This window comes from Rhipicephalus sanguineus, chromosome 2 (assembly GCF_013339695.2).
Source record: "Rhipicephalus sanguineus isolate Rsan-2018 chromosome 2, BIME_Rsan_1.4, whole genome shotgun sequence".
Classification (NCBI taxonomy): domain Eukaryota; kingdom Metazoa; phylum Arthropoda; class Arachnida; order Ixodida; family Ixodidae; genus Rhipicephalus; species Rhipicephalus sanguineus.
In genome coordinates, this window is record NC_051177.1 from 126,073,885 (window position 1) to 126,098,526 (window position 24,642).

A 24,642-nucleotide genomic window follows, 5' to 3' on the forward strand; every position below is an offset into this window, starting at 1 on the left:
CACAGCGGCTTCGGTGTGAAGCTTACCAAAAGAACCTTCAATGATCACCGTAGCGATCGGTAAGCAAGTGCTCTGCTCCTCGGCGACTTGCCTGATCCATGCGCATTCTCCTGTCAAGTCGTTCGGAGACACAACTGAAGGATGGACAACGTCCATAGTTGCCGCTGAGTCTCAAAGTTCTCGACACGTTTTCCTATTGACACTAATCTCCTGAATATACGGTTCTAACAACCGCATGTTCTTCTCTGATTCACGAATCATTGCGACAGCAACCTTTTATTTACAATTTACCGCGATGTGCCCTTCTTGTTTGCAATTGTAACAGATTAGCGGCTTCCGTGACTCAAACGCCCGTGTAGTATCAGTGCGCTGTTTGGGAAGCTCACTCGACTTCTGCGCTTCCGTTTGCCCTTCCCTCACAGTCTCCTTCGTAAAAGGCGGGTCTTTTCTGAAATTACGGTGCGAAGCAGGTTTCCGTTCATCAGGTTTCTTTGAAAAGCCCTCTTTTCTGTCAGCTTTTTCAACACGCACGGCACTACTGTGCAAGTTTCTACGAGTGTAGTACTTTTCAGCTAACTCTAATGCCTTGTTTAGCTGTACTTCTCCAAGCTTATCCTGCAGCCAAAGCTTGACATCATTCTCGATACAGCGGTAGAATTGCTCCAATGTTATGCACTCCACCACTTTATCGCGATCGTCATAAACATCTTCGCCCTTGAGCCATTCAACTAAATCGGCTTTAAGACGAAACGCGAAGTCAACGTGTGACTCATTACCCCTTTTTTGCATACCGGAATCTTTGCCGGAAAGCCTCGGCTGACAATTTATATCTTCTCAAGAGAGCCTCCTTAACCTCGGCCTAGCTCTGAAACGCCTCCCTCGACAAGCACGTTATCATGTCGGATACTTCCCCGGGAAGCAGAGCTAACAGGTTCGGTGCCCAAAGAGACCGCTCGATGCCATTCTTATCGCAGACGCGTTCGAACTTTACGAGATACTTCGCCATGTCCTCGCCCACTACGAACGGTGGCAGTTGGTCCCGAATTCTATGCCCACTAGCCTGAACCATCGCAGAAGCTACGCTGGGCACTTGCGAACACTGACGGATCGCCAATGCTATTATTTTGATCTCGAGGCGCTCTTGTGTTTCGGCTTCCTTGCGCTCGCGGCGTTCTCGCCTTTCCGCCTCTTCACGCTCACGAAGTTCTCGTCTTTCGGCCTATTCACGCTCACGAAGTTCTCGTCTTTCGGCCTCCTCGCGGCGTTCTTTGATATCCGCCCAGGCCTCATCGACTTCCTCAGCCGTTACTCCCTCCTTCTGCATGATCTCAATGATCGCTTGCTTTCGCTTCGCACGGCCCAGAGTAAGGCCGAGTTCTTCACAAATTTCGATGAGTTCCTTCACTTTAAGGTTATCCATCGTTCACACTAGCCTCTTGCTATTTGCCCTCGTTAGAATCTACTTGCCGTATCCCCTATAAGTCTACTAGAAAGACACGCAAGCAATTCTCAACCTGCCGTGTTTACACCCTCCGCATTAACTTTGGTTTCAAAGCGCTCTGACTTGGCTGGAAGCAATCAAAGTTCACTCCAATGCTTCACACAACCTTCTCTAAACTACGATAACCTGTGCTAGAGAAGTCTGGTGAACTGAAGGGAAAACATCAGGCACTCACCGCATCGAGGTAGCTGACGCCGGCCGATCCCGCAGCTGCCATCCACTGTTGGGTAACAGGTGTCTCAGCTTGCGACTGCTTCTGCGCAGAGCTGATAGACAAAGCGATCAAGGCGACGGTGAGTTAAGGCAAATTTATAGACATATAAGTAGAGGCGTGACATATTCGGCGTTGGGACCGACAGCTTATTGGGCTCGCACTGAGGTGCGACGACGACCCGGGATTTCTTCGTTCGCTCTCTCTCTCCGCGCAGCTTGGTTCTTTTATAGCCCTGGGCGATCACTTGCATCAGCCAGAAGCTCGAAGCCTCCAATCAGGAACAGCCGTTGGTCGCTGGCTCGAACCGGATCCGCGGATGAGAGGGCGTGCCGCACGTTGCGGGAGAGATTTCCGTCGGTTGCGTCAGACGCAGCGCCGGAGTTGCCGGAGGTTGCGTAAGACTCCCGCCTCGTTGCATCAGCTGGTGTTGACGCTGGTTGCGTCAGACGTTCTACCAGCTTGAATGCCTTGTCGAAGCAAGGAAGTTTGGGTTGGGAGCCTTGGCATAACACCGTAAACGCGAAGTCATTCCGTCCGCTCACACTCAGTGCTTGCGCAGTCAGATCAGATCAATTAACTTTATTAATTGCCCTGCGAATTGGTGGGATGGGCCTGGATCCCGCCTAGGCTTCGGCCAAGGTTGCTGGCTCTTGGCGGCGTCCTCGGCTCGCTGGACGGCCCAGAGTTGTTGCTCCAGGTCCGAGCTGAGCAACGCAGACTCCCAGCGCGCGCGGAGGCTGTCGCTGTTTAAGGCTGCATCACAGCTATTGTTTATTATACCTGGACATCCCCATAGTATGTGTTCTAAGGTGGCTCTAGAGTCACAATGTCTACACTTGTCTGTCGTGTATAAGTCTGGGTGTATTACATGCATGATAGCTGGACTCGGGTAGGATCGGGTTTGTAACTGCCGCCATTCGACAGACTGTTTCTTGCTTAATTTCAGGTGAGGCGCAGTGTTACGAAACAAGTCTGTAATAATGTTGGCCACGTTAGATGGCGTTCCCGTCCGATATTAATTGCAGGGGGAGATATTTTGTTATTCGTCAGAAACGACCGCTAGCCTCTTTTATGTTTCCTCACGTCTCTGACTATCTCTGATCAGCCCTGTAAATTATCCCTGCTTATGCTCGAAAATTTTCTAACTTCATTATAACACGTAATCGTGTGAAGCTCTCGAAAACATTTTCTCTTCCCCACCATTAATCTGGAGAATCAAGTATTTCAGTAATTATCGGCTCTACTTATCATATGAGCTACATGTGCCCATTCCTTCATCTTGGTGGTTCGGGAGGAAAAGAAAAAAGGCACGTAATTTCTGTCTGCCTTTAGGCGGCACGGCGCAGTGCCTGATAGGGGTGGGGTAAGGGGGCATAAAAGAAAAGTAGAAAGAAATAGGGAAGGTTGTGATCAAAGTCGACAGGGGCGACGAAGGCAGAAGAGGACAGGAAAGATTGGGGAGCCGGTCACAGGAGTTCACGGACGGGACCACGATTCAGCCAGGGGCACGATGCACGTCGGTGACGAGGCGGCGAAGGCCCCGCCGATGAGAGGCGCACGGCATGGCGGTCGAGGCAGCCGTCACGGTGCGCCGACGGCGAGAGGCACGAGCGCGTCCTGAACGGGCGAGCGGGGCATCGCGGGCGGCACGCCCGTCTCGCGTGAAATCCTCCGAGCAACTCCCCCATTCCTTCAACGCCGTCACCATCAACATCGCCTCTACTACGTTTCCCGTTATTCGGCATCAGTTCCGTTACGTGTATAAAGGACTGGTTATGCATGGTATGCTATTTCCGTTTATGTGAGCTAGGAACTCGCAGGTGTTCCTCAAACCGTACTAGATATTACTTTATCTACCGGCGTGACCGTTATGAGGAGTAGCATCAAAATATTTCCATATGTCAGAACGCATGTGCCGGAAGATCACGAGAAGCCATTTGCGACGATGGGGTGAATAGCTTCGCCGTTAAATGATGTTGTCATGCACAGCAAAGTGCACGGTGCGGCGTTGAAATAATCGAGAAGAGGATGTGGTGGTTGGATCATTGAGGAAGTTCAGCATAGCTGAAAGGAAAGGATCCTTACGCTGCTGGACCGGCATGTCAGCTGCAGTGATGGGTGACACAGATGTGAAGCACATTGATGTGGAAGCCACATCGAAAGGTATCGGCAATCGGGAAAGCGCATCGGCGTCAAAGTGATTTCCGCCAGATCTGTAGACAACGCGAACGTCATTGCAAGCGAAGCGCCCAACGCCTGAGGCGTCCTGACGGGTCTTTTAACGAGGACAGCCAGAAAAAGGCGTGGTGATCGGTAGCCATGTCGAAAGGGCGACAATAGAGGTAATTGACAAAATTTGACGAGAACCCACATGATGGCTAAAGAATGCTTTTCTCTGACGGAGTAGCTTCTTTCGGCCTTCGTTAAAGTGCAACTGGCATACGCCACAACGTAATCATCATAACCGTCTTTCCGTTGCGCTAGGATTGCACCAAGTCCGATGCCACTGGCGTCCGCATGTATCCCTGTAGGCGCAATTCGATCGTAACGTCGAAGGATCGGTGGTGAAGTTAGTAGGCGACGTAGTTGCTTGAAGGCTTCATCGCACAAGGTTGACCCCGCGGCAATGCCATTGGCTACGGTAAGCAAATTGGTCAGTGGTGCGATGATGCTTGCAAAATTGCGCACAAAACGCCGAAAATAAGAGCAAGGCCCTATGAAGTTGCGCTGTACCTTAAGAGCAGTGAACTTTGGACAACCTGTGACTGCGCGAATCTTGGCTGGGTCTGGAAGGACACCATCCTTCGGTACAACGTGTCCGAACATTGTTTACTAACGGGCAGCAAAACGGCATTTGTGATGCTCAGTTAGAGACTGGTAGAGAATAGGCGGTTCTATATCTCACCCAAGCGAATGGAGTACGTTGGAAAATTAGCCGAAAACATGACGATTTCATCGAGATGCAAGATGCATGTTTTCTACTCTTTTTGGGAAAGATTGTATCCATCATAATTTCGAAGGCAGCGCGCGCGTTGCACTGGAGGAAATGCATGACGGTATATTCATACAAGCCGTCAGGCGTGACGAAAGCTTTCTTGTCGCAGTCATTTTCAGCCATGGGCACTTGCCAATAGCCGCAGTGAAGATCCAGAGATTAGAAGTACTCCGCGCCTTTAAAGAAGTCGAGGGCATCATCTATCGGAGGCAGCTGAGAGACATCCTTGCTAGTGATCTTATTGAGCCGACGACAATACACACAGAAGCGTATTGACCCGTCCTTCTTGCGTACTAATGCCACAGGAGACGCCCGAGCACTGTGGGAAGGCCGGACGACGCCACGCTGCAGCATATCTTCGACTTGCTCATTAATTACCCGTCCTTCCGTTGCCGACGCGCGGTATGGGCGCTGGCGTAATGGAGTATGTAAACCAGTGCGAATGCTGTGAGTGACGCGTCCCAAGGATGGTTGGTCGCAATCAACCGACGACCGTCGAAAATTCTGGAGAAGTGCGAGGATTTGCTGGTGGTATGGAATCGGCAGATTGGCGAGCAAGGCGGCTGCAAGAACATCTGACGACGGCGATGACAGCGATGGTGACGATGATATGCAATGCCCGGAAAAAGTAAGCGCGTCGAGCCGATAACAAGGCATCTTGTCGGAAGTCTCAAGAAGATAGAAGAAATAATAGAGAAGGAGAGGCAGGGAGGTTAACTAGTTTAGGACAACCGGTTTGCTACCCTACAAATGGGAACAGAATGGGGGAGGTTGAAAGATGGAGACAAAGAGAGAGAAAGACGACACATGACGCAGCACACAGATAGTCACTCACAATCCGCCACTCTTGCGTGGTACGCGAAATCACTGTTACAGCCGGTTCTCCGAGTGCGTTTCTTTAAAAAAAAACTAATACCTTCGCCGGCTTCAGCTGCGATGTCTTCTGTCGACGACATGCAAGCATGGTTTCAACAGACATTAGTCTATTGACAAGGCGCGCTATGCGCACGCCAGGGACTGTCTCTGAACATTGTATCCCGGACAGTCGCACAGAATGAGCTGTAGCGTCCCCTCGCAATGACAGGCACCGCAAACAGCATTGTTGGCCAATCCAATGTAAAATGAATAAGATTTCGCGAATGTCACCCCTAGCCAAAAGCGATAAAGCAGTGTGACCTCTCTTCGGCGGAGTATACATGGCATACAGGGATACATCAAAGGGGACAGATGGCGTTGACGACTGTGGATTTTGGTCAAAGGGCTGAACACGACCTAATAATTCTCCGTTTACAGATTACAGATACAGATACAGATAAGCATAGCTTATAACTCCGATGCAGTGACGAGGACGGCAAACGGGTGAGCTAGAGCCTTGCGACGCAGAAAAATAGGCGACGGCGGAAAAATTCGGCAGATCCCACGTACCGTGGGAGTCGATGTTATGCGAAGCATGCGGCGGGTAGGTGACTATGGCGTAACTTTTTTTACTGAGCGACACGTTACAAAATGACGCTTAAGATTTGTATAAAGTTTATACGCGCACTTATATATGTTGAAGAGACGCATATGTGTTATTTAACCAGATGTTTAAGGTTGGGTAACGCTGCCAGTGGCAACGTGGGTATTACCAACACCAGAAACGGTAAGCTGATATGTAGTGCTTATACGTGTCCCGAGCACGCACGCACGTTTCACTAACCCGCGTGCATGCGTGCAAGAAGTTCTTGACAGTTATTGAACAAGGGCATCATCACCGTGATCAGTCAGCACCAGCAGCTGGTCATGACTTGTTATTGGATCCAGTCGTGATCGTGGTGACGAGGGGTCCATGTGTAATGAAGTATGTGGTATAGTAGAGCTGTTGGAATTCGTGGATGCCTCGGTCATTTCGTCGACAAATTGTCTGTCGACAGAGGCTGAAGCCACCATTCGTGTTGGTTAGGTATAGGCCGTCCAGGCTCATCAGTGGATGGTGTTTCTCGTATTCGTAGACTACGTGGGCGTATGTGGCCTACGTAGCCTAATCTACAAAGCGGCTGTCAATCTGGCATCATCCTCCGTCATCATGAGGCCATCGCCCAGCCTCGTAAGAAATGAAGAGGACACTGCGTCGTTCTAGTGGACGAAGTGCACTTTACGGTGCGGTATGTGGATATCTTATGTCACTTTCGTTAATGTATTCCTCCGGGGTCGAGCAATGCTTCAATATAGCTTGCTGAATCATAGGAATACAAACGTAATGTTCATTAGACTGCTATAAAAGCGGAGCGAGCACTGGAACTACAGACGTTAATCTGATATGACACCTGTATCGTAGGGGTACACATCGTAGGAGTATCATGTAGTGTTTATTGCTTTCTTGTAAAATTAGATAGCCAGCACCACAACCACAATTGACGTTCCACCGATATTACGCCTGCGTAGGCTGTTTTTCCAAACCAATTTATAGACCTGGCGTGGCTCAGTGGTAGAATACCTGATTGCCACGCAGAATGATTGGGTTCGATTCCTGCTGGGATCCTAATTTTCATTCTTTCCATTCGTTGAGTCAACGCTGCCGATGTTGGTTTTCCTTAACGCTCTAGCATTTAAGTTACCAATGTCTGTTCTTGCCGTTCCTGGGTAGATATAAACTGTCAATCACCTGTGGCGCATACCCATACACCGCGGCCCGTGGTAAACGGGTATGTGCCACACGTGTCTAATGGAAAGCGTTTGACGACGTACACGATTTTAAAGCTTTTCATGCCATCACCCGGCAGTCATATTCGTCAAATCCTTTTACCCTCCCATGCAAATTTTGATCTACACCAAGCTAAGGGGGCGATCATGAGAGCACCCAGACGTAGGCGGCTAGATAGATAGATAGATAGATAGATAGATAGATAGATACGTAGATAGAAACGCTCAAAGTGCAAGAGGTTCGCTAAGAAATGCTTCGCATTTAAAAAGGGGGGCGTCTGGCGCGGCGGAGTAAGATATGAGCACAAGGACCGACATTTCGGGTGATACGCCTGTGTCGGATGATGCAGCTGTGAGCTTTGCGGCTTTACTTGCAGAGGGGTTTGGCAGCAGAGATCCGGAGAATGGGAAAAGCGCCACTTCGGAAACATCACAGTCTGTGATGACACGACGGTGTGACAAGAAGTCCCAGCCGAGGATGGTGTCGTGTGAGCCTGAAGACAGCACGAAAAGCTCGACAGCGTATAGAACGGTGGACGCAGCATGCGGTGCCACATGCTGCGTACTTGCAGTACGCACGCAGTAGCATTCCATTCAGCGCCTTTCTGACCTCATGCATTTTTCTACAAAATTTCTATTCTGCGACAGAAATTGCAGGCCCCGTGTCAATAAGCTCTATTGCGGCAGTTCTTTCGACTTTAACGTCCAGTAAATTGCGCGGTGACTGTGCAGGTCTTGTAGAAGTCGTGATGCTTGCAGTTCATGCCTGCGGAACTGCAGCAGCTAGTTTCCCTCACTTGGTGACTGCCGACGACGGGAAGGCGAAGCAGAGCAACGTCGTGGTGACGGTGAGCGATGGTAGGCGAAATGATGTCGCGGGAGCGGCGGAAAGTCTGGGAGTGAACGCATGACATGACCGGTGTCATCATGCGAATAGCCGTGTGCAGGTGTTGCAACAGCTGGCTTAGCAGAAGGCATGGGACGATTGTAGCAGCGCATGACGGGGCCAGCGAAACCGCAAGCGAGGCATGTCACTATAGTAGTATGCTTCACTTTTACTTGATTTTTTTACTCGCATCGCTTCAGATAAATGTGGGTCAGAATGTTGCAAGAGGTCTATATAACGAACAAGAATAACACACACAAATCTCGTCATCACATCCTAGAACATTACGTTGCGCGTTGTTCGCCCCGTATATACACTCTGTAATCTCTACCACCTCTTCAAAGAGTGTTGGTATGGAAGTATTGAGCTGCGTAATGACCAACGGTGTGTCTGGCAGTAAAATCCGGTAACCTCTTTAGAGCTTTGAAGAAGAAAGCTTTATTTTTACTGAAAAGATTTACAAAAATTTCTGCGAGAACATCCGGATCAGTAGCCGATATGGCTAGTCAAGGATCCGTTACAGACAATGCATATTGGGGTTTGATTAGCGAGTACATGTTTACGTGCAAAATTCAATCGCAAATCACATTTACAGATGTGGTCATGTAAGAAAAGAAAAAGAGCAGAATGAATGTGCATGTACACAAAGTTAGCAGTTCGATAATAATAGGGTGAATGGTAATTCCCCGATAGGAAGAGTTTCCTGAGCGATTGCGCCATATTTGGGAGACATTTAATTAGGGTAGGGATACTGTTTCAGATTTTTGCACCAACAAAAGATACTGTTCGACGACCGTAAACATTGCGGGCTATCGGCAGGCTAAGATTTAGTTTTTCCGCCTGTCCAGTGTGACCTCTGGGTTTTTAATAAAACTGTAGAGTGAAGGGGTACGTTTTTATTCATTGTTTTGTGTACTACTATTGCGATTTTGTATTGCCTAACCATATTAAAAGGCATTATGGTGAGATTTATGAAAACTTCAGTGGATGGTGCATTCTTCGGTGCTGATGCAATGGTTCGTACAGCTCTCTTTTGCAGAATGGCAACGACGGAGCAATACGAAGCATATGTGTATCTCCATGATTCGATGCAATAGGTTAGGTGAGAGTGAAAAACGTTAAAGTATAATATACGGAGTGTGTGTAAGTTAAAGTAGTTTGTAGCCTTAAATAATGTAAATCATTCAAAGCTTAGTTTTCTACACCAATTGCCTCTATGAGATGTCCAGTGGAATGAAGGGTCTAGAGTCACGCCGAGGTAAGTATAAGCGGTTACCTTTTCAATGCGAGTTTCCCCAATGTACAGACCACGTGTTTAAGGTATCACTTTTCGGTTAGAGGCAAAAACTACATACTTGTTCTTTTTTTGTATTTAGTAATAACTTTTAGCATTTAGTAATAAAGAGAATTAGGTAGGTCTCAACCGTTTTTTGTGTTTATTTGCAGACCTCGGCTTTCCTTTCATTTCGGTTGTGCAGAAACAAAAAAAAAGGATATTCGTACACTGTGCCTAATTATTTTAGTACCCTACTGCTACTGCTTGCTTTAGTAGCGTGCTAGTACTAATCATAATATAACTCGAAGCACGCACGCTGATCAGACCCACAGCTCCCCTTTTCCAACCAGCGTTGGAATCAAGCTTAAAGTAGCTAAAGTAGCCACGCGATTGAATTTTAGCGCCAAATGTTTAGCCAAATAGAACAGAAGCGACGTTTTCAATGGATTTTTATTGTTTTGCAAATCAATAGTATGACTTTCAATGAGCAAAATGTACAATAAAGAGCACAATATTTTTCCTTCTACTTGGTCTTCAAGCCACATGTAGGCTGCAAATAAATTAACCAATTATTGTAAGTTCAGTGCGCCTGTATGCAGTGTGTTTATAATAGACATGGTTCTTGCCAAACTAATTTTGGGCTAACTTCGTTGGAACATTAAATGTTGAAGCTATATTTCCTTGAAGCCGCAGACCGAACTTGACACAGAGTTGCCATACCACTAGTCCAGCTTCGAGTAGCGAAATCGGGTTGAAGACGAACAGTAATTTTGTTGCGATTATCTCTATTTGCCAAATTCGCACGGGAACACGCACCGTGAATCAGAATTAGAAACTGGCACTCAGCGTCAGATATGTGCAATATACCCACCCGTTTTTCGTACGCACAACTTCGACCCTCCGTCTTTGCAGTCGCGCCGCGCGTTAGGTGCCTCTAGAAGCACCAGTTCGCTCGAAGGGCGCGGACATGCACGCGCATCGGCCAACGCGTCAGAAAAGAAACAACGGCTATTTTCTTTTGGCTTGCTTGCTACTTTACCTGCAAATAATAAGAAAGTGGCCAGTAAATGGGCCACAGTAAAACCTTAAAGTATCCAGAAAGCAGCCATTGAATCAACCTGAAATTTTCATCGACAGACAGGGTTCTAACTATAGGCCCCGTCGCTATCCTAAATGCATTGTTAGCCTGGTCGAATGAAAAAAAAAAACGCCTGAATTATCTCGCGCTACACGAGTCATTTGAAATATCAGCGTGGTGTGCACTAAATACCCTAAAAACCGGAATCAGCACGCGAACTATATGTCTTGATGCACCATATAAGTAGCGCTGAATTATAGCAACTTTTGTGTTAACGTAATGGTACACAACGATAAAATTGGTAGTTAGACTAAACACGACTAATTCATTAGGGCAACTCACCAATTCGCTCTCGACGCCTACTGCCATCCACTCCTTCGAACGATCCGTGAAGCCGTCGAGGATGTCCGGACGTTTGCCCTGAACATGCGATTGCCAAAGCTGGCAGCGCGTCGTGAGCGACCGGCTGCTTCGAGTCACTTACACTCGCGTATGGCCTTACTTGGAGAACGGGCACTGCTCCTCGTAATAACATCGCCCGGAATCTGCACAGTGTCCCGTGCGAGCCAATGACTCGCTCAGCCGTATTTTCTGTAACTTCCACTGAGACTTCGCCGACAGCAAGCGAAAGATAGAGAAGATGAAACCTTCGTAATCTCGCAGCACTTGACGAACAAAATGATCGTATATTTGTTATCGTGCCCGCCGGGCAACACGTGTCGTTGCCAGTGGACTGCAATGAACTCGCGTGTGTGTGTGTTTTTTTCCGCGCTTCCACTTGGACGTAGGCCATGACAGTAAGGAAAAAAAGTTATCGCTGCCATCAGTCACCCACTGAGGTCTTGAGCGAGCGCCCGCACGCACGCAGGCAGGCACACACACACACACACACACACACACACACACACACACACACACACACACACACACACACACACACACACACACACACACACACACACACACACACACACACACACACACACACACACACACACACACACACACACGCGTACACACACACACACACACACGTACGCACGCACACCACACCTCTCCTGCAAGAATTTCGCCTACAAATACTTCCTGGTAATCTTCCACTTACTTAATTTACAAAATGATATTCCCTTTTGGAGGCCATTTTATGACCTCCCTAGCAGGAACGAAGCGAAGGCCATGAAGCAAGAGTTACTATTAGTATTTTGTTGCAGCTTCACGGGACATTCGAATACGCCTATATCACGCTTTGGTCTTATAATACTTTGGTTATCTCCTTTACGGCACAGAGGAGTTGAAATACGGCGCTTATTGACGCGCGGTTTTTATACAAGGGGTGTTCAAATTAAAAAGGTACGACACGTCGTAACAACATCATCATTCAGACAGACCCCTATGCTGTTATGGAAGAACGTGGCGAGACCACCCAATATTTTTCAATGTTGCATGGGTGCACCCTAATCACGGTAGATGGTAACGTTTACGACAACATAAAAAGGCAAGTAACTTGTAATTTGTAAGTTACGTGGCTGTTACAACTATATTTTGTTTGTGTTTTCTGCATTTCCCTCTGCCATAGAGGTTACATTGACAGTAGCGTGCCATTTTAAAAGCTAAAGCACCGCGATAAGCATTGTTACCTTTAGATTGTAACATATATAAGTGCAGCGATTCATCCGTAAGGGAGTGAACTATGGAGCGCAAGTTTATTGATCAATGTGTCACATCGCGATCTGTCTTGTTGAAGGCTGGCTTTAGCAATTGAACAGTGGATAATGTATTGGCAGAACTGGTCTTGGTAGCAGAAAAGCAAATCATAGAAACAGCGATTTTACATTGCGGTGTACCGAGGCAAGCGATGGTGGGGTATGACTTAGAACTGGAGTTGAAACAGGGAGCCCGCCTCCAAAACACATAGATTAAGAAGTGACATAAAATGCACACGGACATCGGCAGAATCACAAGAAAGAAACACCATCTTATGTTCGTTAAATGTTTGTGCTAAACAACTTCTTAAGCCGCCCTTATATCTAGTTTGCCTTTAACCCGCAGGAGTAATCGATTTGCCCCTGGGAAACTTCGTTAATAGCGGAGAAGATACATGAGATGGTAAATGGCGACACGATAAAGTACTGAGAGCACACGACATCCTACAAATGAACGGTGCAATCGAAGAACCATTCCGCGGCGCGAGAAAAATATTTTCCAAGACTCGCAATAAAATTTATCTGAATTTCCCTGTGGTCTTGTCTAGATTTTTTTTTCGTGCTCAAATTAACTGGCCGTAAAGTACAGCAAACGTCAGGGGACAACATAGCACCAAACATGCTTAACCGTTATCAATTCGTCAACACGGGAGAAAAGGATATCGCTAAGTTAACAAAAAAGCGTGCGACGGCCGCTCCAGTGAGGCTGCATAGAGAGATGTGTGAGCTCGCGGTGAGTCACAACTGTGGCGTCCTCCAGGCGCCGCTTCAACTTCATCGAACAAGGGACGGCGTCATCTCTCCTCGGTGTTGCACAGATTGGGGTGCATGCCGGTAAGATCATTCGAATGCGAGGCGGTTGGTGCGGGGGTTGAAGTCGCCTTTGTGCTGTTCTTTGTTTCATCGATTTAACCAGGTTTTACGCTCCACGCTTTGATGAAGTGCGTGGTCTAATCGTGTTTTGCATGTGAGTGGCGTGTAACCGGTGATACAGTAAGCAAAGACACTCGTAAACGTGCGCGATCCGCCGCAAATCAGCCACTAGGTAATGCAACAGGGGCATGTTTAGTGCACTGCGCGGCCGTTGCAACGAGCTGCATTGCTGACTCTTCTCCTGTCTGAGGCTAGCAATTATCGAGAGTGCTGCATCCACTGTTTCGTTGGCCGAAGACAGTAATAAATGTGATCTACAGGTAAGCAATATTCTCTCTTCAGTACGTTATTCGTTTGTGTAGATGTGTTTATGTCGCGTGTTTACCTGTATTCATGCTCATGCTTACGCTACTGTAAGAGATGGGTCGGGTCAGAAAAATAAATCATGTCAGGCTTTTATGCAATGCATTGTTATCGGCACTATTTAGCCTGCGTTTGACTTAAAAAAAAAAAAAAAACGTCTCACTCTCTCTGTATTTCTTGCTTCCTCTTTCTTTCCATCACTTGCTCTGTTTTTCTCTCTCTCTCTCTCTCTTTCTCTTTTTCTCTTGCTCTCTGTTTTTTCAATCTCTTTTTTGTGTATGTTTTCATCTGTTTCTCTCTCTGTCTCTTTCCTTCTCTGTACTTCTATCTTTTTATCTCTTTCTTCCCTTTCCTTCTCTCTATTTCTCTTTTTGTCATTCTTTCAATCTCTTTCTTTCTCTCTCCCTGTATTCGTTGTCTCGCCTATCACAGTTATCGCATCCCAGCGCCAGACAAATTGGCGCACGTGTTCTGGAAGCGAAGCAGGAGATGTCGAAGAGGACGTGATGAAGAGGAGGACGACGAGAGCGCGTGCCGGTTCATGATGATGACAGTTCTCTGGTCACACCACGCGGCATAACGAAAACCTTAACTGCGCCGTTGTAAAAACAATTAATCGGCGCCGTTTCCTGATGCCTCAGTTAATTCGAGTACCTTGCGCCGGGAGCGCCCTCAAAACCCCAAGGAGCCTCCCCGGAGATTCTGATGTCTGCTATTTTGTTACTTCTTTAAAAAGAAGCTGTCTTTGCCGACCGTGTGCCATTGACTTCGATGGCGTAACGCTGGTCACGTGACCTGATGGGCGAGAGTAAGGCTCGACGGAATGGGGGAAAGGGCTGCGCCGAGAGCGGCATGGCGGAAAGGGGGGAAAGAATGTGCCTCTCCGAGAGGGGTAGGTTAGTGAAGGGCTCGGTGGAGTATAAAGAAAAGACCCGTGGACTTGGCCCGTGGACTTCTTGCTTGAATGTCGGGGATTCACAAATAAAGTAGTGTCAGTTCCACGCTTTGTAAACCGGCGACCAGTAACCACGTGCCTAAGCACAGCCCCCTATATAGCCTAACTTAGCACGAACAAAAAAAAAAAAAAACGACCAAGAAGGAACTTACAGAAAATTGAGCAATAAAGTTGTGACTGTGAAGGTACGAGTGAAAGGAGGTGACAGCTACGCTGTTCCACAGTTTTAACGGCGGGAACTAGCAGTACTTTTTTTTCTTTATAGCATACTACGGACCGCAAATCAGTCCTTGCAGGAAGGGCACTCATGTTGGTCACAAAGAAATAAATAGAATATAATAAATACAAATAAATAGAGAAGTATACAAACACAACAGATAACACGGACCACATACTTCATTAGAAAGGTTAGTACGTACATCACGTGTCTGGAATTCTATGGAACTCCAACGCTGTTCTTGTGTAGAAGAAAAATTTGGAAGTATTTGTCGTGGTGAAATGAGGGGTTAATACATGCTTGTGGTCGAGGCGCGTACGCCTTGTGGACAAAAGGGTTACGTATAACGTGGGGTCTAGGGGTAATTCTCGATTAATTAGTGATCGTAGGACACTTAATTAGGATCGTAGGAATTCGGGCAAAGCACCTGCCTGCATGTCTCGAGGAGGGGAATGTTATTTTTCATCGTTAGCTGTGTAATGAGTTCCGTCATTACCTTGTGTAACAGACATTGCTAGAATATAATTTCCAAGATAGGTTGTTATAGAACATTACGACTAGGTGTTTGCAATTTTCAACTGCCGCTTTAGCGGTGAAGCGGCCAGCGTGCAGTTGTGTTTAACGGACTTCTCTTATGAGTTATACTAAAAGAGACTGGTTTGTCTTTGTTCAAAGCCATGCCCGACCTGTCAAGTCATGCATACCCGGATATCTTGTGCGATCACTCGAAGTCGGCAAGCAGCATCAGACCTAGACAAGGGTATTGTCTCTACCCTGTCGCCTTGAAGAGCTGATCGAGCAGCATTATCGGTGTGTTCCATGCCTATCCCGCAGCAGTGACTTGGCAGCCACTCAAGTGTCACCTGGAATGAAGTATGGAGGGTATACGCAATCTCGAAAACTAGTTGTTCGCATGGTCCATTTCGCAGGGCTGATGTCAAAGATTGTCGGGCTGCCCTTGAATCGCTGAATATTGACCATTGCTGAGGCAATTCGCACTCTTACAAGACTAGCAGTATAACCGCTAACACCACCACCACATCTGTATGGTCCATACGCGTGGCTATATATAGCCTAATTCGTTATAATTCTGCTCTTCTATGTGGCAGCTATTCGGCAAAACAGCGGCCGCAGCAGCAACAGCAAGCAAGCGTGGGAACATTGGGAAAGAAAGCGTGGCTTTAAAGCGCATTAGGCGCGTTTTATCAAGGTGTGTAGCGTGTCCAAACATGGTGGTTCGTGTTGGGTCGACAGTGATTTCTTCTTCTCTATGGTCATTCAGTACTTAAGCGCGCTGTTTTCACTGTTATTACATACATTCAACTAATTATGCAATCCACATAATCGCCTATTGCTCTCAAATAATGGTAACATTTTTTTATTACATAGCATAAATGCAAATATTCATTCTGTTTAGTCCAGGAACGTCTTATGATATGTCAGTTTCGCCGCAAGGGCGAAGCAATAAATGCGATAGCTACACATTGGAATGTTATAAGTAAGGCTAGCAGCTAACTCCTTTCGGATCCGATCTCGTGTAACTGAGCAAAACAGTGGTTTAAGCGAATACGGCCACGCCAGGGAACGAAGCGGTTTTCATGCTGTCGGTTCATTCAACGCGGATTAAGCGAGGAGAGCACAGCAAGTTTACGAGCCGTCTCCTGATGTTTGTCGAGATAGCGCGCGTGCCAGCGCTCGCGACCGCGCCCTTATGAGCAAAGTTCGCAGTTGCTGGTCAGGATGTTGGGCCAGTTGCCTATCCATGAACACTAAAATAGTTTAGAGCAATAAAAAAATGAAACTACGGACACAGAAAAGGGAAGGAGACAACGGAAACACGCCTGTACGTTGCCAGCTTCCCTTTCCTGCGTTCGTCGTTTTTTTTTGAGCTATAGTCTTTTAGTGTTCGCAGTTGCTGCTCGAGCGATGCAGCCCTCTCTCATTCCACCATGCTCCTTCGCCCTACGAAAGACGGCCTGGACGTTTCCTCTCTGCTTGAGGAGCCATCGACTACAGGCCTCGCACGCGGGGCGATGTTATCGCACGCACCCTTCGTGCGACGGAGATGGCCGGCTCGTTTCATCTCTGCTTCAGCCGCGTTCGTCCCCTGCGCTTGCATGCTTTTGCTCACGCGTAGAACATACAATGCGGGGCGATGTTATTGATTTCAACTTTATATGGAACATGACAGTGGACGGCGATGGCAAAAACCCGCCGAGAGTGTCCATATAACTGCCATCACAATAAAACGCCGCCGTGAGGAAACGTGGTTGCTGCAGCAAGCAAAGCCACCTCCCTGCTGTCTATCACTTCACCGCAAACCGAGTGTCGAGAACAGCACGTACAAAATGTACGAGCCGTTCGCCAGTCTCTCAAAAGATAAAACGGGTGCGCGACCGTGCCCGGTCGAGCAAAGTGCGGAGCCTGCCGCAGCCACGCAGCCTCCCCTTCGGCTCCCCCCCCCCTCTCTCCCTCACCACAATAGGCCTCTCGTGGGTCTAAATAAGGCCCGCGCGTTTCCTCTCCGTTTGAGTCACGTTCGTCAATTCCGCTCGCACGCTTTCACTCGCTCATAGAACATACGACGCTCCGGGCGATGTTATCGTCATTTGACTTTATACGGAACCTCACGGTGACGGTGACGCAGAGGACAACGGCTACAAGGCGTCGTGAGTGTCCATATACTTTCTATCCCAATCAAAGAAAGTAATGAGCAGTTAATAAAACTGATCGTTGTCAACCTAGAGACGGCCAGGTATGCTTTAAAAAAATGCGTTCACTGGCTCTCCAGTGCCTGGGTTCATGAAATTGCTTTGAGCTAAAAATGTTCGTAAGCTCAGTATTAAGCCAGTCCTGTTACTGGACATATCATGAGTGAAACCGACGGGCCAATGGCAAACAACACTTAGGACGAAGGTCTATGTGCACTTTCCCCCCGGTCTCGGCCTTGCTAACACAGGGACTGAATTCCCCAAGTGCACATTGCCATTGGCGGGCAGGCCTCGCAAATTATATGCCCAGCATCCCGATTGGCCGAAAACTTGCCTTAAGGGCACTTTTAGCGCACTAAGAAGTTGTTGTGAAAACGTGCCCAGTTCAGTTAAGAAGTTACCAGCGCTTCGCGTGTCCTGCTCATATTCAAGTGTCTTCAAGCGCTAAAACAAATTTTGCCCGGAGAAAGGTGCCATTGAATACAGTGATAATTATATTTCCATACTTAATTCAAGGTTTTATTTCTCCAATTCCGTTGCTTTCTCAATGCCCTCTTTTAAGGCGGACACCAAGGGCCGCACGACTTGCTTAACCTGAACATGTTAATTAGATAGTTGCGAACAGCGGCTGTTACTGTACACACACAGAACCCTAAATTCAGTTGTGGTCGCAGACGCGATGAACTGTCAGAGTGGCGAGAGATTCGACCAAGAGAAAACAGAGTGGCGATGCTTCCTTCTATTTTTCACGTCGTGGAGCAATTCGTTGCGTAGCCGCACTGACGTATTATTTCGAAGTGCCTTGATTTGTCGAGTAAATAACGCTCCATTCTATCGAAATCGAACTGCTCGAGTGTACCGCCGTATTTTTCCGGTATGAGATCGGAAGGAATCACACCACAGAGTTCCGACAAGCCACCCTTGAGCAAGTGCACCTGTAAAACAGAAAAAAAAGTACATATACCACAGGTATGTATTCGTAAGCAATGTATCAGTCTTTGAAATTCGCTTGCACTCTAAAGACCACACACCAGTAATGTTTAGCGCCTTGTTGAGGTCAGGGTTGTCTAAAAGATAGTCATCGGCTACTGGAAATCACTGGTTCGAGGCAACGTATTTCTGGGGCACTCACACATAATTTGTTCCTGCGATATCAGTGTTGAGGGTACTCAATATGGCTGTGTGTGACGCGTCCTGCGTTATGGACAACACAAAACCAACTAGACATGCGGATTATATCAATAATAAATAGGAATCGTGCCAAAACCACGATTCTTATGGGGCACGCTATGGTGTGAGACTCCGAAATAGCTCTGAACACGATAGGCTCTTTAACGTGCATATCTATATACACGGGCATTTTTGCACTTTTCTAGCATTTAAATGCGTACGCCGCTGCCAGGAACTTGAATTACCCCCCCCCTCCCCCTGCTTAGCACGGCCACACCACAACCGCTAAGCCACTACGGTGGGTAGGTAACATATGCGGGTTGCGCTGTTTGTACGACGATAGTGTACTCTATTTTAACGAAAGTCAAATTAGCGCGAAGAAGAACGGACAAAAGATGAGGCAACCCCTGTCCTTCTGCCCGTCTTTGTGTCCGTCTTCATTTGCCCTAATCTGACTTTGTAAAAATGCAAGACCAGCTAGCCCAACAGCGTGTCCTACTGATAGTGTATTGGGTACGTGAAAAAATTGAGTGGAAGACTGTAGCCGCCCTGCGATTCCCTTAACTGACTTACTTGAAGCGGCAGTTGTGACTAGTACAGGTCTCGTTATTTCCGCAAACATTGCTGTTTTTTTCTTCTCGAGACACTGCCCCAGCATATGCCAGTATTACGAGGACCCTGACGTGGTCCACGTGGACGCAGTGGAATACGCGTCAGGATCTCGTATGGCCCTTGCGGTGGCTGACAGTCAGGCGAAGCTTCTAACTTCCAGCTCAATTATCACCGATTCCTCCACAGAGGAAGAAGAGGCAGCCATCGCGCTTGCACTTATCTTTACATATGTCACCACAATCATAGGCGACTCGAAATCGTCTGCTCTGAACTATGTCCATGGTTTCATATCCCGCACCGCCGCTCGCTTACTGCGCTTCTGGAAGCCCCGACGTTCTGGCAGCCCCGGCGTTGCACATGCCGTCCTCCATGGTAACGAGGAGGCCCATTCCCTAGACCGAGGTCTCACATTCCGGGCTCCGCAGCCCATACTACTTAGCGCCCGATACCCAGAACAATTCTCCTCCTCATGCAAACTTTGCTGCAAAACCGGATTTCCTACATACCCTCCCCACGTGCCCACCTTCCCTCGTCCCCCATCACCGGCTGTGGCATTGTCTTACTGGGAGACCACCATGGCCAGCACTTATGCTTTCGATCAGCGCAGGATAATCACCTGCGCGATGAAGAGGATTGCGCTTCAGGGGCTTTTCTTCGCTTTGTAAGGGCGCCTACTCACAGTGAGGGAGCACCCACGTGCCATGTAGGGGCTTCGGCCCGCGCGTTCACTCATTGGCAATAAATGTTTCTATCACAATCACCGCTCAGAATCACGCCCCCGTGACTCCTCGGCAAGGAGGAGGAGGAATAGAAGCAAAAGCAGGGAGATCCGGAAGCGCGTCGCCATGGATACCCCCCCCCCCCTTGTAGGGTAGGAAATCCGGGACGCGCGTCCGGTTTTCTACCCTACAATTGGGGGAATAGATGAAGGGATTGAGCAAAATTTATCTGCCGCGAAGCACGCCACACTAGCAACCTTCGTTTAATCAGAGCGAGTCAGAATGCCAACTCTGTCAATGATCTTTCCACCAAGCAAGCTACGGAGCACAAGCGTAAAGTACGAAGAGGGGAGAAGGACGTTCGTTCGTAAGTAACTTACCCGTTTCTTAAGCTTCTCCGAGAGAAACGGCTTCACGAAGAAGTTAAATATCCCATGAAATACCGTGGGGGTATTCACTATGTAGAAGGCCTTAAGGCGCAGTGGGAAGGTATCCTGCAAAATACAAGCAATCGAACGCTAACAGTGAGATATTAAGAATTATGAACGACCTGCAAACACACTGATGTTTCCGTGCGGTCTGCACCGTAAGGTTTTTCGGAGACAATAATATAGTACATCACAGCACAGTATTCAATGCCCTCAATATTTTGGTAGTGGTGAAATTCACGTGACGTGATAAATTTTGGCCATCGAAAAACACTCGTACTTTCACACTGCAGCATTCACATTAGAGCAATACCAGCAAACATGTTCCGTAAAGGAGCAACAATGAAGAGAAATCACAAATAAATAAATAAATATTGGCGACAGAAAGAAACGACTAATCTCTATTATTTACTGTTGATAACAAAAACTCACGCTGACCGACAGAAACGGGCAGCGTTCGAGAAATATGAGGAAAATTACATTCACCACTGGTAATAAGATTCTGATCAACTTCTTCCTTATTTTTGAGGCCTACATAGTCCCGTTGTCTTAGGTTTACTTGTACATTAACCATGTGTCATTTCCGTGTGCTGAAGTTTCATTATGGAGCAAGAATGAGGCACGCGCAAAACAGATGAGAGACCAAGACCCGTAGCTTCGGTTAAATTTAATAACAGGCGCGTTCTGTGGGATATATCCATCTTCAACGTCGCGAGGCAGGGGTGTAACTTCGTAGCACTTACTGCGCTCTTAAACTTGCCTGTACAAGAGCGATGAGCAGTCGAATGAATCTCGGTGTCAACTCGATAAGATGGTGCACTCCTAATCCCTCAAAGTCGTCGACACACACGAAGCCTCGTATCTGCGTTTCGTCCTCAAGTAGTAGACACTCCAATACCAGGCAGCCGCACCTGACCAACTCATTCAGGGAGCACTTGCTGCTGTCCCACGCTCCTGCATAGGTGGTAATACGAGCACGTAGACGATAAACGATATTATTAAGGAGATGCCTCATCAAACCAGAAAATCGTACGGTGTCAACATGAATGTTGCGAAAAATCGTCATCACGTAATGACGTCACCATATAACGTCATCATGACGACACAGATCGCCAGAACTTGTGACGTCATGGTTATGCTTAACTTTCGGAAGAAAACGGAATTTTTTAAATGCGAAGCATTTCTTAGCGAACTTCTGCGACTTTGAGCGTATCTATCTATCTATCTATCTATCTATCTATCTATCTATCTATCTATCTATCTATCTATCTATCTATCTATCTATCTATCTATCTATCTATCTATCTATCTATCTATCTATCTATCTATCTATCTATCTATCTAGCCGCCTACGACTTTGTGCCCTCCTGGCCGTTTCGTTAATCGGATGTATACCAAAATTGGTGTGTCATAACATGGCCTTATTACGAACATAAATGACAGGTCATATCATGAAAATCATGACACGCATGTCATGAACAGCATGATTTACATTCCACAGCCTTAGGCTGTTGCGGCCGTTCCGTTAATTTCCTGTACACCAAAATTGGTACGGCGTGACAAGAATTCATGACGAACATAAAGACAGGTCCTAATATGCAAATCATGACGCGCATGTCATGTGCACCATGATATACATGACATGGTCTCTGGGCGCTCGCGGCTGTTTAAATGAAGGGATATATACGAAAACTGCTATGACGAGACATTTGCGTATGACGAAGATAACTGACGCGTGGTAACATGAAAATCATGACATACATGTCATGTACGACATGATTTACAAGCCACACTCATGGCGCACTCGCGGTCGTTTCGCTAGATTGATATACACCAAAATTGGTATTGTATGATGTGACTGTATGAAGAACATGAATAATAGGCGGTAGCATGAGAACCATGACATCCATGCCATGTATGTCATGATTTACATGCCACGCTCATGGTGCATTTGCGGCCGTTTCGCTTGCATGATATACAGCAAAATTGGTATTGCTCGCAGCGACTGTATGACGAACGTAAATGAGGCGCGGTAACATGAAAATCGTGACATGCATGACATGTACGGCATGATTTACATGTCATGCTCATGGCGCACTCGTGGCCGTTTCGCTTGCTTGATATACACCAAATTGGTATTGCGCGACGCGACTGCATGACGAACGTAAATGAGCGGTGGTAACATGGACATCATGACATGCAGGTCATGTACGACATGATTTGCAAGCCACACTCATGATACATTCGCGGCCGTTTACCTAGCTTGATCTATACCAAAATTGGTATTGCGCGACGCGACTGTATCACAAACATGAATAACGGGTGGTAACATGAAAACCATGACATGCATGTCATGATTTACATGCCGCGCTCATGGTTCATTCGCGGCCGCTTCGCTAGCTTGATATACACGAAAATTGGTATTGCGCAAAGCGACTGTATGGCGAACGTAAATGAATGGTGTTAACATGAATATCATTACATGCATTGCATGTGCAACATCATTTACATGCCATGCTCATGGCGCACTCGTGGCCGTTTTGCTAGATTGGTATGCACCAAAATTGGTAATGCGCGATGTGACTGTATGAAGAGCATGAATAATAGGTGGTAACATGAAAACCATGACATGCATGTCATGTATGTCATGATTTACATGCCACGCTCATGGTGCATTCGCGGCCGTTTCGCTAGCTTGATATACACCAAACTGGTGTTGCGCGATGTGACTGTATGATGAACAATAGTGACAGGTGGTAACGTGAAAAATTATGATATGCTTGTCATGTATGGCATGATTTACATGCTATACTCATGGTGCGCTCGCGGCCATTTCGCTCGTTTGATATACACCAAAATTGGTATTGCGCGATGTGACTGCATGACGAACATAAATGAGAGGTCTTAACATGCGAATCATGTTATGCATGTCATGTACGGTATAATTTACGTGCCACTGTCATGGTGCGCTTCCGGCCGTTTTGTTAACTGGATATATACCAAAATTGGTATGGCATGACACGAGTGCGTGATGAACATAAACGACAGGTCATGCAATGTATATACCAGAATATGCGTTTCATTGGGATGGTGTATACTAGATTGTGCATGCATGCGGGCATGGCAAACATGCGATATATGGTGGACTAGATGCCATGGCATGAATGATTTCATCTGGCTCAAAGACAAACAAGGCGATGTATGCAGCACTTTGCTGGCTGCTTCGCATTACATCGATTCCCACAGTGCGTGGGATCTGCCGATTTTTTTTTTTTTACTGACCAGACCTCTTCGATTGCATTTTTTTTTGAGTAAACCGTTGTCTAGACTAATGGTATCCGATGATCTTTCCCCTACTTTCGAGGTTAAAAGAATTCAGTTAAAGATCGACATAACCAAATCCGCAAAACCGTCAATTTACTTGTTATATCGAAACCTCAGTAAATTCAAATTAGATCTCTTATGCAATCTACAGATTCATTTTTACAGGGAAAGTACCGTAAGAATGTAGGAATAATACGGCACAGTAAAACGCACGCACACGCGCACACACACACACACACACACACACACCACACACACACACACACACACACACACACACACACACACACACACACACACACACACACACACACACACACACACCACACACACACAACACACACACACACACACACACACACACACACACACACACACACACACACACACACACACCACACACACACACACCCACACACACACACACACACACACACACACACACACACACACCCACACACACACACACACACACACACACACACCACACACACACACACACCACACACACACACCACACACACACACACAACACACACACACACACACCACAACACACACAGAGAGAGAGAGAGAGAGAGAGAGAGAAGAAGCGCAGCACAACGCAGGTACAGAATACTGAAGTACCAGAGGACGCTGCGTCAAAACGGTTGAATAGTAGCGTTACGATGCGCCAGCATACCCGCATTTTCTTTTAAATGCGAAGCATTTCTTAGCGAGCCTGTGGCAATTTGAGCGTTTCTATCTATCTATCTATCTATCTATCTATCTATATCTATCTATCTATCTATCTATCTATCTATCTATCTATCTATCTATCTATCTATCTATCTATCTATCTATATCTATCTATTCTATCTATCTATCTATCTATCCGCCTACGTCTGGGTGCTCATGATCGCCTCCTTAACTTGGTGTAGAGCAAAATGGCATGG

General features: G+C 47.0%; 2 protein-coding genes across 4 annotated transcripts in view; both read right to left on the minus strand.

The window, feature by feature from the left end:
- Window positions 1-11,310, minus strand: part of LOC119383645 (retinaldehyde-binding protein 1-like) — a 67,008-nt gene extending 55,698 nt beyond the window's left edge. For all 3 annotated transcript variants that reach the window (XM_049412602.1, XM_037651924.2, XM_037651925.2), the window contains exon 1: window positions 10,975-11,310. In XM_049412602.1, the coding sequence (XP_049268559.1) occupies window positions 10,975-11,001 (27 nt within the window). In that variant the 5' untranslated portion in view covers window positions 11,002-11,310. The remainder of the gene's footprint in view (window positions 1-10,974) is intronic.
- Window positions 11,311-14,982: 3,672 nt separating this feature from the next.
- Window positions 14,983-24,642, minus strand: part of LOC119383646 (alpha-tocopherol transfer protein-like) — a 210,942-nt gene continuing 201,282 nt past the window's right edge. The window contains exon 5 of the mRNA XM_049412921.1: window positions 14,983-18,389. Coding sequence (XP_049268878.1) covers window positions 18,201-18,389 — 189 coding nt within the window. The 3' untranslated portion in view covers window positions 14,983-18,200. The remainder of the gene's footprint in view (window positions 18,390-24,642) is intronic.